The 17,018-nt window shown below is 41.2% G+C and overlaps 1 protein-coding gene across 2 annotated transcripts in view; it reads right to left on the bottom strand.

Annotated features, from left to right (window-relative positions):
* Positions 1–16,958, bottom strand: part of LOC110082079 (protocadherin beta-16) — a 186,594-nt gene extending 169,636 nt beyond the window's left edge. Inside the window, exon 1 of one of the 2 annotated variants that reach the window (XM_072998375.2) lies at positions 12,124–16,958. In XM_072998375.2, the coding sequence (XP_072854476.2) occupies positions 12,124–14,550 (2,427 nt within the window). In that variant the 5' untranslated portion in view covers positions 14,551–16,958. Of the gene's footprint in view, positions 1–4,947; positions 7,485–12,123 lie in introns of those variants that run through there. The other variant, XM_078392490.1, reaches the window with a different exon arrangement.
* Positions 16,959–17,018: the final 60 nt, after the last annotated feature.

A 17,018-nucleotide genomic window follows, 5' to 3' on the forward strand; every position in this document is an offset into this window, starting at 1 on the left:
GCAGGATCTGGTAGTGTGTCTGTGGCTGAGTGCCTTCGACAGTATGGGGCTGATATTCATGTGGAGGATGGGAGAGACCTTGTTCCTTTGCACAGTGCTTGTTCTTATGGACTCCATGAGGTGGCTGAACAACTTGTTGGACATGGTGTAGTTGTCAATGTGGCTGATTTTTGGAAGTTTACCCTTTACATGAAGCTGCTCTCTTAAGAAACTTAAAGAAGGCTCAACATGCAACTGCAAAAGCACTGAAAATCCTACAAAACGAGCCCCTGCCTAAGAAACCAGATGATGAACATCTCAATAAATCTGAAATAAGCCAGGTGTTTGAGATGGCACTTGAAAGGAACTTGCCTGTGAATTTTGAGGTGACCCGGAAAAGTGCCCCCCCATATGAAGAGCTTTGCGATGAAAGTACCTGCAGTCAAGTTTATGGGTGAGGGTAAAGGTGAGAGCAATAAGATTTCAAAGAAGAATGCAGCCATAGCTGTTCTGGAGGAGTGGAAGAAACTGCCTACCCTTCCCACAGTTGAGAAAATGAAGCCACTAATAAAAAAGGAAAAAAGGCTTAACCTGAAAGAGGCAAGCTGAGGATATCCAGTGTACATCAGAGTGCCAGGTAGCCTTCGATCATCTGAAGAGGGCACAAACTTCAGGACCTGTCCTTGTTGCACCGGACTTCAACCGTGACTTCATCATCTGCTTGGATGCGTTGAAGGTTGGACTGGAAGCTGTGCTGTGCTAGGCAGATGATGGTGGGAGTCTACACCCAGTGACTTTCATCAGGAGGAAACTCTAACCTGGAGAGAAACATTTATCTACCATTGAGAAAGAGTGTCTAGCTATCATATGGACGCTGCAAAAGCTGAAGCCGTACATTTGGGAGAGAAGATTTGTCCTGTACACAGACCACTCTCCTCTTATGTGGCTAAGGACTATTTAAGCCAAGAGCAGTAAATTGATGAGATGGGCACTGATCCTGTAAGACTTTGACTTTGAAATCCACAGTGTAAAAGGGACTGAGAATGTGGTTGCTGACACCTTGTCTCAAAGGTCAAATGACTAATGGGTGGATAAAAGTTTGTAATATTGCATTGACTGTTCTGTTTGTATAATAGTTATGGAATATGCTTAAAGTGCAGAGTTTGCTTGGATGTTGATAAATTGAGAGGTGTGTATAGTGATGGTAAAAATAATGGTAAGTATCCTTATTAATGTAAAAGTAACCACTGAAGCCTCTGTACTGCAAGGTCAGACCTGCAGTCGTAAGATCGAATCCATGCAACAGAGTGAGCTCCCATTGCTTCTCCCAGTTCCCACCAACCTAGAGGTTTGAAAGCATGCAAAATGCAAAAATGTGAGTAGATAAATGGGTACAACCTCGGTGGGAAGGTAAACAGTGTTCCATGTCTAGTCATGCTGGCCACGTGACCACGGAGGATTGTCTGCGGACAAAACACTAGCTCTATGGGTTGGAACATGTTTTGTGTTTTTTGCATTATTTTCTGATAATATCTCCAGTTTCAACCCACACTTCTTTAGGTCTGTGGTCAACTCAGTTTCATAATACAAATCTGTTTGTAATATGGTCTTCAAGAAATGTTCTTCAAATAATACTTTGGCTCTATAACTGTTCTAGAGCTCTTTTTCATCTTTTAATTTTGGCCTCTACCATATTCTGTTCCTGCTCTTCTTTTGGTATGGATGTGGTTCTCCAGCTTCTGCCTTTGACTATGTAATCTATTTGAGTTCTGCATTGGTCTTCTGGTAACATCTACATATACAATCATCTGTTTAGTTGCCTTAAACACATATTTGCAAGAAACAAGTTGTCAGTTTTACAGAATTCTATGTATCCTTGCCCTGCTTCATTTCTGACTTCTGAGCTAGACAATTTTCCAACAATGTTAGGTTCTTCTCTGTTTCCTACTTTTGTGTTTCAGTCACCTATAATTACATGTACAGTGGTGCCCCACATAACGAGCGCTTCATTTAACGACGAATCCGCATTAGCGATTAAGTTTTTACGATCACAAAAGCGATCGCATTGCGATGATTTAGATAGCGAAAAATCGCTTTGCGATGATCGGTAAGCTGTTTCGCTTACCGATTTTCGCATAGCGATGTTTTTTCTAACAGCTGATTGGCAGTTCCAAAATGGCCGCTGGGCAAAAAAATGGCCACCCGCTGTTTTCGCGCCCATTCCTCGCTTACCGGGCAGCGAAAATGGCAGCCGTATGGAGGATTTTTGCTGAATGGTGAGTTTTTGCCCATAGGAACACATTAAACATGTTTTAATGCATTCCTATGGGCTTTTTTTTGTTTCGTATAGCAACAATTCCACATAGCGATGATTTTTCCGGAACTGATTATCATCGCTATGAGGGGCACCACTGTACTGTACATCCTATTTTGGGCTGTTATCAATTTCTTCCTGGACGCTTGTATAGAAGCTTTCAGTTTTTTCTTATTCAGTATCTGTAGCTGGAGCAGAGGTGGTTTACCATTCCCTTCATCTGAAGGCAAACTTAGAGCCACTGTTCTATGAGGCAGGATGAACTCCTGACCCCTGACTCTGCAGCCAGGTGCTCTGAGTAGGACATGTTTTTTGGTGGTATGTGCGGTCAAGTAGCCTCCAACTTATGGTGACCCTATGAATGAATGATCTCCAAAATGCCCTGCCCTCATCAGCCCAGCTGGGATCCTTGTATACACAGTTGTGAGGGAGGGAATAGGATACGTAATTTTAAAAATGCAAAAGGCCCAGCACACTGCTAGTCTAATTTTTCAGGACTGTTTCGTGATCACTGAAGATAACAAGTGTGGGCTTTAATTATGGTCATTAAGATTCATTCAAAGATCACTAGTAGATGAAGTACATTCAAGCCTAGATGAACAGATATAGCAAGAATATTAATTTAAGTCAAATGCAAGGTAAGAATTGAGTCGATAGATACACATAATTGTGAGAGGCTAAAAGGAACAGGAATGTAAACATGAGGAAAAAGTAAAATAAAAAAAACCTAGAAAATCCTTCTCCCCATTCTAGAGCAAGAATATAGGCTTTAATTTTTTAACAGGCCTTTTCCTTTCTAACAAATATCTCTTTTTCACTCACTGCTGGCATATCAATGTGCTATTATAGAGAAGCAATTTTCAAGGCTACTTGGAGGAGCCAAGGCTACTGCCTGAATTTGTGGCAATACTTTTTTTTTCAGTTTAAAAAAAGAGAGGAGATGGCAAGAATAGGAAGAACCCACTTCCACCTGACTGAAAAGTAGGACCTCCCCCCACAACAAAAAAGGTATTTGAATTTCACCTACCCAAAGTAAAGATGCCAAACCTTTTCCCCTCACACCATTTTGCAGAGAATTAATGGCCCCACACATCTACTCAAACATTTCAATGTTGTGGTGAACATTTGGAGGGGAAAAGGGAAGCTGAGGTGTTTCATGCTGAAATGGCTTGACAAAGGACCTCATAATTGCCAGGATCCTGCATAGTAACTGGGCAAGAGCCTGTTAGCATGATTCCACCAGTGAAAACTGGATTGGGGCACAGGAAATAATGAACTTAAATTAATGTAAATCTCTCTATCTCCCTCTCTTTCAGATTCCAAGGCTCCCTAGGGTTCCCTTGAGAAGCCTTTGGGACTCTCAGGTGGTGCATGAGAGGAGCTTTTAATAGTAAAAAATCACCCCCGGATCATGGTGATTCAGCAGCAAGTTTTAATTATTAACCCCCCCCCCCACCCAAAGCTCCCAAAGGCCTCCACAAGGCAAAAGGGAGCCTTGGGGAGTTTCATAATCTGAAATTGGGAGGGGGGGCAACAGGAAATTTTTAATTCATGTAAATCAAATGTTTCTGTAATTGCACCAACAGGATTTTGCCACTCTTACTTTCTCAGGCCAACTGTTCAAAACACAGCATATCTTTATTTGTATCTGAGCATTACATAATTTAAAATTATGGACTTATACGAAATATAAAGTTTTTAAAAAATCAAACGTTAGGATAAGAAGCATGCTACTTGAACATCATTATACTGGCTGTTTGCTAGATGTTCTTTTGTATATGTAGTGGGGCATAAACTGCATCTACATAAGTGCTGCATTAATTGAATTTCTCCACAGTCACAGAAAATCTGTCCTGTGTCCAAGTAGTCCCATTTTACTTGATTATTCTTTGATCTTTCTACTTTGCTTCACACAATAGTAATTTCCCAGATGAATATAATTGATCACTTCGTTTGAAAACTTTTCTGTCCTTGATCCACAAAGTTTTTATAGAGCTTTGGAAATTTAAATATATTAGTTAATGGCTGACAGGAAACTGATCATAGAAAAAACAAATTCAAGAGGGCTATTAAATGTGCTCATGTTCTAATTGCTACTTTTGCAACAGTTATGAAACATTCACATATCTAAACACACATGTATGCATATCACACACACACAAATTTTGGGGCAAGTTTTTGTTTCCAGCATTTCAGCCCAACACTAACGGATGTACATAAAACAGGGTAAAAACTCACAAAGTCATTCACAAGAGATGATACTAAGATCAATGTGGATGTGCTACTACAGTATATGAATAAATTTCCATTTTGAGAAAAAGCTTTACATCAAGAAAAAAAAGTTTATTCTGAGATCCTTTCCTTTTTAATTGGGTGATTGCTGAACCAGTAATTTTTTGTTGCTATAAATGGAGGCCAAGGAAATAGAAGGATGGGCCCAAATTTCTCACATTGATTTCAGACGAACAGAACATGAAAAAAATCAGCTTTCTCCATAAATACTCCCTATTTCATCAATGAAGAACAACACAATGAATGGGAAGCAACAAATATCAGACATTACTAACTGCCAAATAAAAGGAGTTTCCAGTGATGTAGTGACCTGCTTTCATGTTCCTAAGAAAGTAATTTTAAAATATCAGCTATTCTCTCACCTGTTCCACTGACTGACTGCTCCCCAAATGGTCCTGAAGGTCTTGAGAACCAGAAGAGGTCTTGGGGTTCACCGGTATGATTGGTTCCCCCATAGAAAAGACAGGAATGAGAGGCCGGAGGAATCGGAACTCACTGCTTAAGGATCCGCCAGTTAAGCAAACATCATAGCGATAATTCCTGGAAAGGGACCCACTCTGAGAATCTGAACAGTTCTCTGGAATATCAGGTCTGGCAGGAGGGAAATGAGGAGGTGCAGCCACGAAACATTCCCGGGAGCCTTTCTTACAGATTTTGATAACCACAAAAGAAACAACCGATACTAGAAACAAAGCAGAGACTGCAGCCAGGCAGATCACCAAATACACAGTCAAGGTTTCCTCCTCTCCTTCTGGATCTTGTTGTCTGACATCCACAATCTTCATATAAGGATCAGAAAAGCCATCCACTGGAAGGATGTTGAGTGTTGCAGTGCTGGTTTGTGGAGGAACCCCATTGTCTCTGACCAGGATGATAAGCCTCTGTTTGCTTGTGTCTCGCTCATTCAGGGGTCTCCTGGTTTTCACCTCTCCATTCTGGGCTCCTATGCTGAAAACAGTGGGGTCTGTGGCCTTCAGCAGTTCATAGGAGAGCCAGGAGTTCTGGCCAGAATCTCCATCCACGGCCACCACTTTGGTGACCAAGTAACCAGCCTCTGCTGTCTTGGGAAGCAGTTCATTGCAAGGAGATGTGCTATTTTGAAGGGGGTACAAGAAAAAGGGTGCATTGTCATTTTCATCCAGGATGGAGACTTGGACAATTACCTCTGAACTCAATGGAGGAGTCCCACCATCTGTTGCCTTGACTGTAACGTGGAAGGCTTTGATCTGCTCATAATCCAGTGATCTGAGAGCATACACATTTCCAGTTTCAGAGTCAACTGAGATGTAAGAGACCACAGGCCCTCCACCAATCTTCCCAGGCAAGAGTGAGTAAATCACTTTCGCATTCTTTCCTGTGTCCAGATCGACAGCACAGACTGAGCCAATTAGTAGGCCTGGAATATTATTTTCATACATTTGCAATGTATACAAAGCCTTTTCAAACACTGGAGAGTTGTCATTGACATCGGAGATTTTGACATTAATAATTCTTGTGGAAGTGAGACTAGGTGAGCCCTTGTCTGTGGCAGTGATGGTGATATTGTACTCTGTGACTTTCTCTCTGTCCAGGGGATTTTGGATCACAAGTTGGTAAAAGTTGTTCACAGTGGTTTTTAACATAAAGGGCAAATCTGACTCCATAAAACAGACAGTTCTTCCATTATCTCCAGAGTCTCGGTCTGCAACATTGAAGAGGGCCACCACTGTGCCCAGGGGAGCATCTTCAGCTATGATATTGGTAAGGGATATGACTGATACTTCTGGGACATTATCATTCACATCCTCAATCTCTACAAGGACCTTGCAGTGTCCAGAAAGTCCTCCATCATCTGTTGCTTTGATGTCCATGTCATAACTGGCTTCTTTTTCATAATCAATTTCTCCCAGAACTCTGATTTCCCCAGTCATTTCATTTAAATGAAATAAGTCATGTATATTTTCAGGCACTCGATGGAATGAATAAGTGATATGTGCATTTGAACCAAAATCCAAATCTCTGGCTTCCACTTTGCAGACAAGAGAATCTCTAGGACTGTTTTCTTTTAGACTTGCCTTATATTCAGACTGTGTGAACTGAGGAGAATTATCATTATTGTCAAGAACTTTAATGTTAATTTGAACTGTGCCTGTTCTCCGTGGTGTTCCTCCATCAATAGCCGTAAGTGTCAATCCAAAGTGTGGCTCCTTCTCCCTGTCCAGTGGTTTCTCCAGAACAAGGTCCACTAATTTGCTTCCATCAGGATTGCTTTCTACAGCCAGATGGAAATACTCATTGGGACTGAGTGTGTAGTTTTGAATGCTGTTGTCTCCCAGGTCCTGATCCTTGGCAGATTCCAAGGGAAATCGTGAATTTAGGAGAACATGTTCAGGAATTTTCAGCTGAAATTCCTTTTTAAGAAATCTGGGGGCATTGTCATTGACATCTTCTATCTTCATTTCTATACTATAGAACTCTAGAGGATTTTGGAGCACTATTTGAAAGAGAAATAAGCAAGGTTCAATCTGGCCACACAAAGCTTCCCGGTCTATTTTGTCATTTATCAAAAGATCTCCAGAACTGGTATCAAGGTGGAAATATTGCTTATTACCTTTGGAAACTATCTGGGCTCTGCGAGCAGACAGCTCCCCTGCTCTCAGTTTTAAATCCTTCAACACATTAGCCACCAAAGACCCACTTCTCTTCTCTTCAGGGACAGAATAATGGATAGAGGCACAAAATATTCCAGACCCAGAGAACAAGAGCAGAAGATACAGACCTTGGATGTTCCTGAGGCAGTTTTCCATGGTTCAGAGTGCTTGTTCCTTACAATTTCCAGCCCAAATATAAAGATTCTGACCTTCTCTGGTGACTATCTCTACTGAATGATTTTTCCTTCCACTGATTGCTTGCTCCGCTAAGTGTTATCCCTTTATCAGGGAGAACAACCTCTGCCAATGCTTCCTGTGAATGCCTCAGTGCAATTATTGCAATATGTTTGACTATATTGCCACCGTGTGGCTGAAGCCACAAACGACTCAGATTGGCTGTTTTTCACTGTTGGAATGTTCAATGCAAATAGATAATGTTAAAACATTTTGGATCCTATGTTCCAGTTCAAAGTCTGCAGAAACCATGAACACTGACATGCTGGGGTAATACCTTTTGTTCTCCATAATTGTTCGAAGGAATATAAAGAAAGGGATGTAAGCTAAGCCTAAAATAGATGAATTCATTATTTCTCTTAATGAATGAACAAAAGAAAAGGTATTAGAACACAGAGGTACACTAAAGCAAAGACGGAATAAAGAGTTAAACAGATAATTTATGCCAGCCATTCTCAAGAGGTCTCATATGGCCCCCTGGGGGTTCCTGACACATTTGTAGGGGGGCACAGACTGAAAACAATTCTTCACATATCATCTTATAAAATTTGAAGCGCAACTTATGCAAACCTGATTCGGCCTACATTTCTTTCATATTGTGTTTAAGGCTGTGGCCCAAAAAAGCTTGAGAATGGCTCATTCAGATGCTGTCACAGATTTTACCTGTTGTTTCTGAAAAGTAGTTTATTACTTGCTGGCTAGTAACATTTTTTTAAAAAAATTATTGATTGTTTGTTTGATTGATTGATTGATTGATTGATTGATTGATTGATTGATTGATTTAATATGGCGCCGCATTAGTGCAATGCATTATTTTGGGCGGTTCACAATGATTAAAAAAAATTAATCAATCAAATTCAAATACAGTGGTGCCTCGCTTAACAATTACCTTGTTAAATGATGAATCCACTTGACGGTGAGGTTTTTGCGATCGCAAAACAATGTTTCAATGGCCAAAAATCGCTTTATGACAATCGGTTCCCTGCTTCGGGAATCGATTCTTCACATTACGACGATCTGAAAACAGCTGACCGTTGGGTTTCAAAATGACCACCTGTTGTTTAAAATGGCTCCCTGCTGTTTTTAGGAGGCATTTTTTTGCTTTACAAGCACCAGAAAATGGCCGCCCTATGGAGGATCTTTGCTGGACGCTGAGGTATTTAGCACATTGGAATGCATTGAAATGGTTTTCAATGCATTTCAATGGGTTTTTATTTTCGCTTGACGAGGATTTCGTTCTACATCAATTTTGCTGGAATGTATTATCATCATCAAGCGAGGCACCACTGTAAAAGACACAGAAAACAGCGATAAGTCCAAGAGGGATAAATGACAACACACTGAGCATAAGGCATATTGAAAATCAGGCTGGATAACCGAGGAAGGTCTCTCTGCAAGGAAGTGCTTTTAAGGTGACTTTTAAATGTTGCGAGGGAGAGAGCCAGGCACAGCTCCACTGAGTTGGTTCCAAAGCATTGGTGCCACCATGAAGAAAGCTCTAGCTCTGGTAGATGATTTTCTGGCCTTCTTTGGAGTGGCCAACCGGAGGAGCAGTGTCTGAGATGACCTAGAGGTATGGGTAGATGGCATTGGGAAAATGCACTCTGACAAGTAGTGTGGCCTCAAACTGTAGAGGGCTTTGTAGGCAATCAACAGAAACTTGAATCTGATCCAAGAGGCAACTGGTAACCAGTGCAGGCAGGCCAGGACTGGGGATATATGATCAAATTTACTTGCACCATCCACCATCCCAACTGCCGTGGACCTTCTGCAATCCCTGGGCCAGCCTCAAGGGAAGCCTCATGTAGAGAGCATTGCAGTAGTCAATCCAGGAAATGACCAGTACATGCACCAGTGTACTGATATACATACCTGCATGTGTATATACCCGAATATATTTTCATATATGTGACTTGTTAGTGTTATATAAAGAGTACTGCACTAGAAATGTTTTAGAAATGTGTTGCTTTTCAATTGTGTGATCATCATCACCATGGTTCCTGTTAATATGATTTTATACTATAACTTCATATAAATTAATAATGTAAAAGAAAAAAGAAAAATGTTTTGGGGAAAAAATTAAGCCCCAATGCTCTTCTAAATACTAGATTTTAACTTTAGTAATGAAACATTATTTATCACATAAAATCATATAAAAGACAAAAGATATTACCAATTTTTTTAAAAAAAATCCTATTATGCCCCTTGTCCCCCAAAGTAGCTCTGAGCTTGTCTAATTTAGAAGGGCCAAAGTATAGATAAATTACAGGAGGTAATTGCTATAACAGGATTTTTCTAGATTTTAAAAATAATGGATATTTACAATTTAAATATATGAAAGATAGAAACGATGCCACTGCATGACGTCACTTTTCTTGCATGATTCAGGAGCCCACTGAAATATTTGGATTCACAAGTGCATTAAGTGGATAAATCGAGACTTGAGAAATGTGGGACATCAGTGTGGGATAAGTAGAGTGTTAGGGAGATGAGCACCACTTGAGAGGGGAGAACAGGCTAAGCAAAATCAGTATCTTGAATTTCTCCTCCATGACTTGGAAGCTGTTGGATTCAAATGGGTGCTTGTAGTTCCCCAATGTGCTTAACAGATGTGCTTAACAAATGTTCCTGACAAGCTTGTTTATGCCTACTTGAAGTTATCATGTTGGTACATTGAATAAGGAGTAAGTGGTTCACATGCCTGTATCATTCTTCAAAGCATGTGAATTCATAATGTATTACCCAGCTCCAACTTTTTAGTGTAAACTGTGAACACATATAAAGATTTTTTGTTTCATTCAATTGAAGGTTCAAACTTCTTGCCATGACTCGTGAGCCATGCTATCGTCTGTTCCAGCCACTGAGTGCCTGTGTAAGTTACTCAAGAAGCTTGTCTCCTTTTAAGTAAATCTGGAGTTCTGTCATTTCCTTTGAATCCTCTGAAATCCCGCACCCACAGCCAAGGGGCAATACAATATCAAATGCAGCTTTCCTGCATATAAACTGAACAGTCAGGGAGATAAAATACACCCTGGTCTGACACCTTTTCTTATGAGAAACCATTCTATTTCTCTATATTGTGTTTTAACAATAGCTTTTTGTCCACAGTACTGTATAGGTTATTCAGGATAATCAAAGTTGAGCCATACCCACTTCTTTAAGAACAACCCATAGCTTTTTAAAATAAACTACTATCATTCAAAATGCAATACATCCAAATTATATTACTATGACATTTTCAGAGAGGTACACAGCAAAGCAATGTTTTTAAAATAATTTAATCTAAGTGATTCGGTGCATCAGTGACAATCTAGTAGACCCAATTGGAAAAATAATTTACTTACCCTGCCCATCTGCAGACAAGCAGACGAAGTGTTCAGTTTGCCAATATTCTGAAGCGGCTCGTAAACCACTTCAAGGTACTGGAAATTAACACCAGAAGGAGCCTTTGACAGCTTCAAAGCTCTAATTAAATCTGTTTCAAGAAACTACATGCACTGGAATGGACTAAACTAAAGTCCACCAACCTGCACCAAAATAGTAGAACCTCATGCCAGGGGTCAGAAAGATACAGGTTGGGGCAAATTCGTTCACTCCAGTGATAGCCATGTGTGGACCCAGTAAAAAAAGCAGACCAATCAGCATACCAAACAGCAGGAAATATGCCTGTGTGGACAGTCTCCTAGTCTTATGAATAGATCAACTATTCATTTGAACCATGACACATTTGCCAGCTCCTGCTTTTAATCAGAGAATCCATAAAGTAAAATTCAATTTTCAGAGAACTTGGAAAACCAAAACTGTAAATCCCTGAATGGGTTTCTTTCATGATTTCATTCAGAAGTATACAAGGTGCCATATAACTGCATATTTTTTTTTACTTATTTTACCATCACATGCCAGAGTACACCACAGTGTAGATCTTTTGTTTAGCATTTTTGAAGGCAGTAGGGCTGATCAGAGAGCTCTCACAACCCAAGTTTTAAATCCTTCAGTATATCTATTACCTAGCTTTCTTTTCTTTAAGCATGTCTGTGTGTTCTGTGCTGTCATGTTGAAAGCAATTTATATCATCCCTAATAAGGCTTTCAGAGTAAGTGAGATATTTAAGAACAGTTTTATTATTCAGCTCACCCAGTGAGTTTCCATGGCCAAGTGGGGATTCAAAGCCTGTTCTCCAGAGTCCTAGTCCATCACCCTATCCAATACACCACAGTGGGAATCCCTTTCATTAAGCAGGCAATAGTAAAATGGGAGAGAGTCCATGAACCTCACCACAGCCATAAAGATGTGAAGCAAAAGATTGCCAACACACATTCTATAATCTTCCTGCCACTTACAGATTTTGGATAGTCCTACTCATGTACTGCAGGAAGAGAACAGAAAAAAAATATCCAGATCCAGAAAGATGTCAAGGTTGTCACACCTTAGATAAAGCAGATGGCCATGACTCGTGCCGATATGCGGACAAGGATTCCAAATAAAGATACAAGACCAAGGAGAAGAGAACCATGTGAAACCCTCATTCAGATCTGCTACAGTTCAATGTAATCTGGATTATATTTCTTTTCTCCAAATTTCACCAAAGAGCTACCAATATGGATACGGCATACTGTCAACTATTAAGCATTTAAAATGAAGACTATATGAAAATCATAGTAATAATATTCTCACCTGGACTATGAAATTATTTTCTTCTGCACAATTAGAGACTTCTTGAGTATCAGTTGAATTCCTTGGGTTCACATGGGTGTTGGAAGGCTCCACAGGGAAAACAGGGAAAAGAGGTCTGAGAAATCGGAACTCGCTATTCAGAGAACCTCCTGCTAAACACACATCATAGTTATAGGCCTGGGGAAATGATTCATTTCGCAAATCCACACAGTTCTCCTGGCAGCTGGGTGCCATGGGGAAATTAGGTGCAGAGCTGCAAGCTGCCATAAACTTCCTTCGTTTCTGAATCTTGATGGCAATAAAAACTAATAAGGAAAAGAGGAAAACGGATGAGATGGCAGCCAAGCATACGACCAAATACAGAGTCAGGGTGTGATCTTCCTTCTGTGTTGCTTCCTCCTTGGGGATCTCTGCAATTTGCAGGTAAGGGTCAGAGAAGCCCTCCACCAGAAGAATCCTGAGTGTCGCGGAGGCGGACTGAGGAGGATGTCCATTATCTCTGACAACCACAATAAGGTTCTGCTTCATGGCATCTCGTTTATTAACTGGCCTCAAGGTTTTCACTTCCCCATTGTGGGCCCCAACAGTGAAGAGACCTGGTTCCGTGGCCTTCAGAAGCTGGTAAGACAGCCAAGAGTTCTGGCCAGAGTCTCTGTCCACGGCCACCACTTTAGTGACCAGGTAGCCAGCTTCTGCCCCTCTGGGAACCAGGTCACTGGAAGGGGAGGTGCTGTTCTGAAGAGGGTAGAGGAGGAAGGGGGCATTGTCATTCTCATCCACGATATGAATTCGGACGGTAACGTCCGAGCTCAGTGGAGGTGACCCTTTATCCATGGCTTGGATGGTCACATGGAAATCCTTTATGTCTTCATAATCCATAGATCGGATGGCATAGAGGCTCCCACTTTCAGAATTAATGGAGATGTAAGAGGATGCCGGGCCATCTTTGATCTTCCCAGGCAACAAGGAGTAGATCACTTTGGCATTCTGCTCTGTGTCCAGATCCACGGCGTGAACTGAGCCAATGAGAAGACCTGGAATATTGTTCTCCCACAGCTGCATGTCATAGAAAGGCCTCTCAAATTCTGGGGGATTGTCGTTGATATCAGTGAGCTGGATGGTAATAATCCTTCTTGAAGTGAGCTGGGGAGAGCCCCTGTCTGTGGCGGTGATGGTAATGTTATAACCAGAAACCTTTTCTCTATCCAGAGGCCATTGGGTCTCTAGCTGGTAATAACTGTTCTCACTGGCCTTTAGCACAAAGGGCAGATCTGTTTCAGAGGTGCAAACGGTTCTACCATTGTCTCCAGAGTCCTGGTCTGTGACGCTGAAGAGAGCCACCACGGTGCCTGGAAGAGCGTCCTCTGGCAAGGGACTGGTGATGGATGTTATGGTCACCTCCGGGGCATTGTCGTTCTCATCTACAACCTCCACAATGACTTTGCAATACGCAGAGAGCCCTCCTCCATCTGTGGCTCTGATGGTCATCTCATAGTTATTGTTCTCTTCATAATCAAGCTTCCTCACAAGAGTAAGCTCCCCAGAATATTTGTTTAACTTGAATGATCTGAAGACTTCTTCTGCCACCTGGTTGAAAGAATAGGTTATATCTGAATAGGTTCCAAGATCCTGATCATTTGCTTCAACTTTGGTGACCAATGTATTTAATGGACTGTTTTCAATGAGTTTTTCTTTATATATGGGTTCACTAAAGTGAGGGAAGTTATCATTGGCATCCAGAATGTTAATGATTATTTCTGCGGAGCCAGTTCTTTGTGGGATCCCCCCATCCACAGCTGATAGAATGAGTGAAATTTGTGGGGTCACCTCCCGATCTAATGATTTCTCTAATATCAGTTCTGCATATCTGCTACCATCACTATGGCTTTGCACATCTAGCCTAAAATGTTCATTATCACCAAGTGTGTAGTTCTGAACAGTATTTTGTCCTTTATCTGGGTCTTCAGCTCTCTCCAAAGGGAAGTGGGTACCTATGGGTACAAGCTCAGATATTTCCAGAGTGATTTGCTTTTTGGAGAATTCGGGTGAATTATCGTTGACATCCTCTATTTGAAGTTCGATTCTATGTAGCTGCAGTGGGTTTTCCAGCACAATCTCAGCAAGTAAAACACAAGGGTCCTTTTGACCACACAGAGCCTCTCGGTCTATTCTGTCCTTGAATAACACATTCCCAGAAAGAGGATCCAGCTGGAAATACTGCTTTGAGGAACTCTTGGAGACGAGCCTGGCATTCCGAGCAGACAAATCCTTTACTTCCAGTTTCAAATCTTTTAGCACATTAGCCACTAGAGAGCCACTCTTCTCCTCCTCTGGCACTGAAAACAGAACAGATTCACACACTGCTACCCATGCACAGACTGACAGAAAGAAAGATACAACTTGCCTGCTATTGACATGCATCTCCATTGTTTCAGCCTCACTGGCAGTTAGGTATGAAAAAAAAAAGGCGAGTACTTTGATCTCCTCTCTTTATCTGCCTCCTTCTGAAAATCAGCTTGCAATGGCGATCTGCTTTCTTTCTCTTGTGGATGTCTTAGTTGAATGATGTTGAAAGCTCTTTGGAAGAGCAGTAGTTCACTGTGTTGTGTGATAGCACCACCTTGTGCTTGACAAGTGATACAACATCCCTAAACATCAACAATCCTCTTATTTGCTTACATAAAAATCCCTTTTGCAAAAATATTTTCTAGTGTTTTAAATATTTCATTATGATTCTCTATTGGACATATAACACAGACCATCACTCCTCACCTTCAAAGAAAGAATGTTGATAACTAGCGTGGCCCCTATGAAAACCCCCTGCCCCAAATTATGAATGAGATAAAGCACACCTTTAAATTATATAAATATGTTTATTATTAATAAATTTATACTCACTCTTTCCGTTTTTTTCTGGATAGTTTGTACAATCTGTAATTAAACTAACCTCATAAAATATCCTCAGCTAAGTACTGAAACAAGAATAACAATCATAGAGATTTTTTTGAAAAGCAGTGAGTGCAGCATAAAATGAATGCACATTTATGAGATACGTACATGCATGCATACACAGATACAAGGATACGTGTATATATACATACATGCACAGATAACATACAGAGCCTGGCAAGTACCAAAATTGTAACAGGATGTGCCAGGGAGGAATCCTTTAGGGACCATTCCATAGGTAGGGTGCCAACATTTAACACAAACTCTTCCCTTATTTGCTGTTTGCCATAATGCATTCAGAGAAAAGCTTCCATTCCTTGCTGTTAAGCCATGAATGAATCTAAAGTCAGTATCAGTACTTTGAACTGTGCCCAAAACCAAAATGTCAATGAATGAAACTACTTAAGGACCGGTGGAATATGCTTCAAAAGCCCAAACCTAATCTAGCTGCAGTTTGCCTGCAATAAATAGTGTTTGCTTCACCTAGCCTTCAAAGGTAACACATTACAGCAGTCTCAATGTGGAGATTATTAGAGTACCACTAAGTAGAATCATAGACAAATACAGTTGTAGGGTTGGGAAAGCATCTACAGTAATTTAATCCAACCTGATTAAAAGCCTCCAATGAAGCAGAGTCCATCAACTTCTGAAGCAGACAATTGTCAAGCAGTTCTTACCAACAAAGACCTCTTCCTCATATTTAACTTGGAGACATGGGAGTTTCCTATTTGTCTCCAGCACAGGTTGCCGGCCCAACGGGAACCTTCCTCCTGAACCGAGTGTCCATTTACCGCTTGCTGTGCAGCACGCACACATGGTGTCATCAAAAGTGCACCAATCACAGTAGTAGCCCAGCAGCCATTGCCCTGCCTCCCTACTCAGTTGATCACTCATCAGCTCAGAGGGGAGGCTCATCATCCCGACCCCTCACCAGAGTGGCCAGCCGAGCAGGGAAAAACGGATGCAAAATAACCAATATTCTTTTGTTTATGTTTAGCCTGCATAATTAATTTGTAAGTTGCCTAGAGAGTGCTTGAAGCACTATGGGGCGGTATATAAGCAGCACACTTTTTTGCTTTGCTTTATCCCATCTTCTGGAAAATTTAAATGAATAAGAATAATAACAACATCAAGTTTTAATATGTTCTGAGTATAGACGGAACAGATATGGAGAGAAAATGCACCCTTTTCTGACACCTTTGCCTATAGGAAACCGTTGTGTCTTTCAATATTCTGTCCTAATAGTAGCTTCTTGTCCACAATATATGTCACATATCAGGATAATCAAGTGCTGTTGTTGTTTAGTCATTAAGTCATGTCTGACTCTTCGTGACCCCATGGACCAGAGCATGCCAGGCCCTCCTGTCTTCTACTGCCTCCCAGAGTTGGGTCAAATTCATGTTGGTAGCTTCAATGACACTTTCCAACCATCTCGTCCTCTGTTGTCCCCTTCTCCTCTTGCCTTCACACTTTCCCAACATCAGGGCCTTTTCCAGGCCCTGGTGTTGAGATGGCCAAAGTATTGAAGCCTCAGCTTCAGGATCTGTCCTTCCAGTGAGCACTCAGGGTTGATTTCCTTAAGAATGGATAGGTTTGTTCTCTTTGTAGTCCAGGGGACTCTCAAGAGTCTCCTCTAGGACCACAATTCAAAAGCATAAATTCTTCAGCGATCAGCCTTCTTTAAGGTCCAGCTTTCACTTCCATACACCGCTACTGGAAAAACCATAGCTTTGACTATGCAGACATTTGTTGGCAAGGTGATGTCTCTGTTTTTTAAGATGCTGTTTTGGTTTCTCATCGCTTTCCTCCCAAGAAGCAGGAGTCTTTTAATTACATGGCTGCTGTCACCACCTGCAGTGATCATGGAGCCCAAAAAAGTAAAATCTGTCACTGCTTCCATATCTTCCCCTTCTATATGCCAGGGGGTGATTGGGCCAGTGGCCATG

Source organism: Pogona vitticeps, chromosome 4 (assembly GCF_051106095.1).
Source record: "Pogona vitticeps strain Pit_001003342236 chromosome 4, PviZW2.1, whole genome shotgun sequence".
In the NCBI taxonomy this organism is placed as follows: Eukaryota; Metazoa; Chordata; class Lepidosauria; order Squamata; family Agamidae; genus Pogona; species Pogona vitticeps.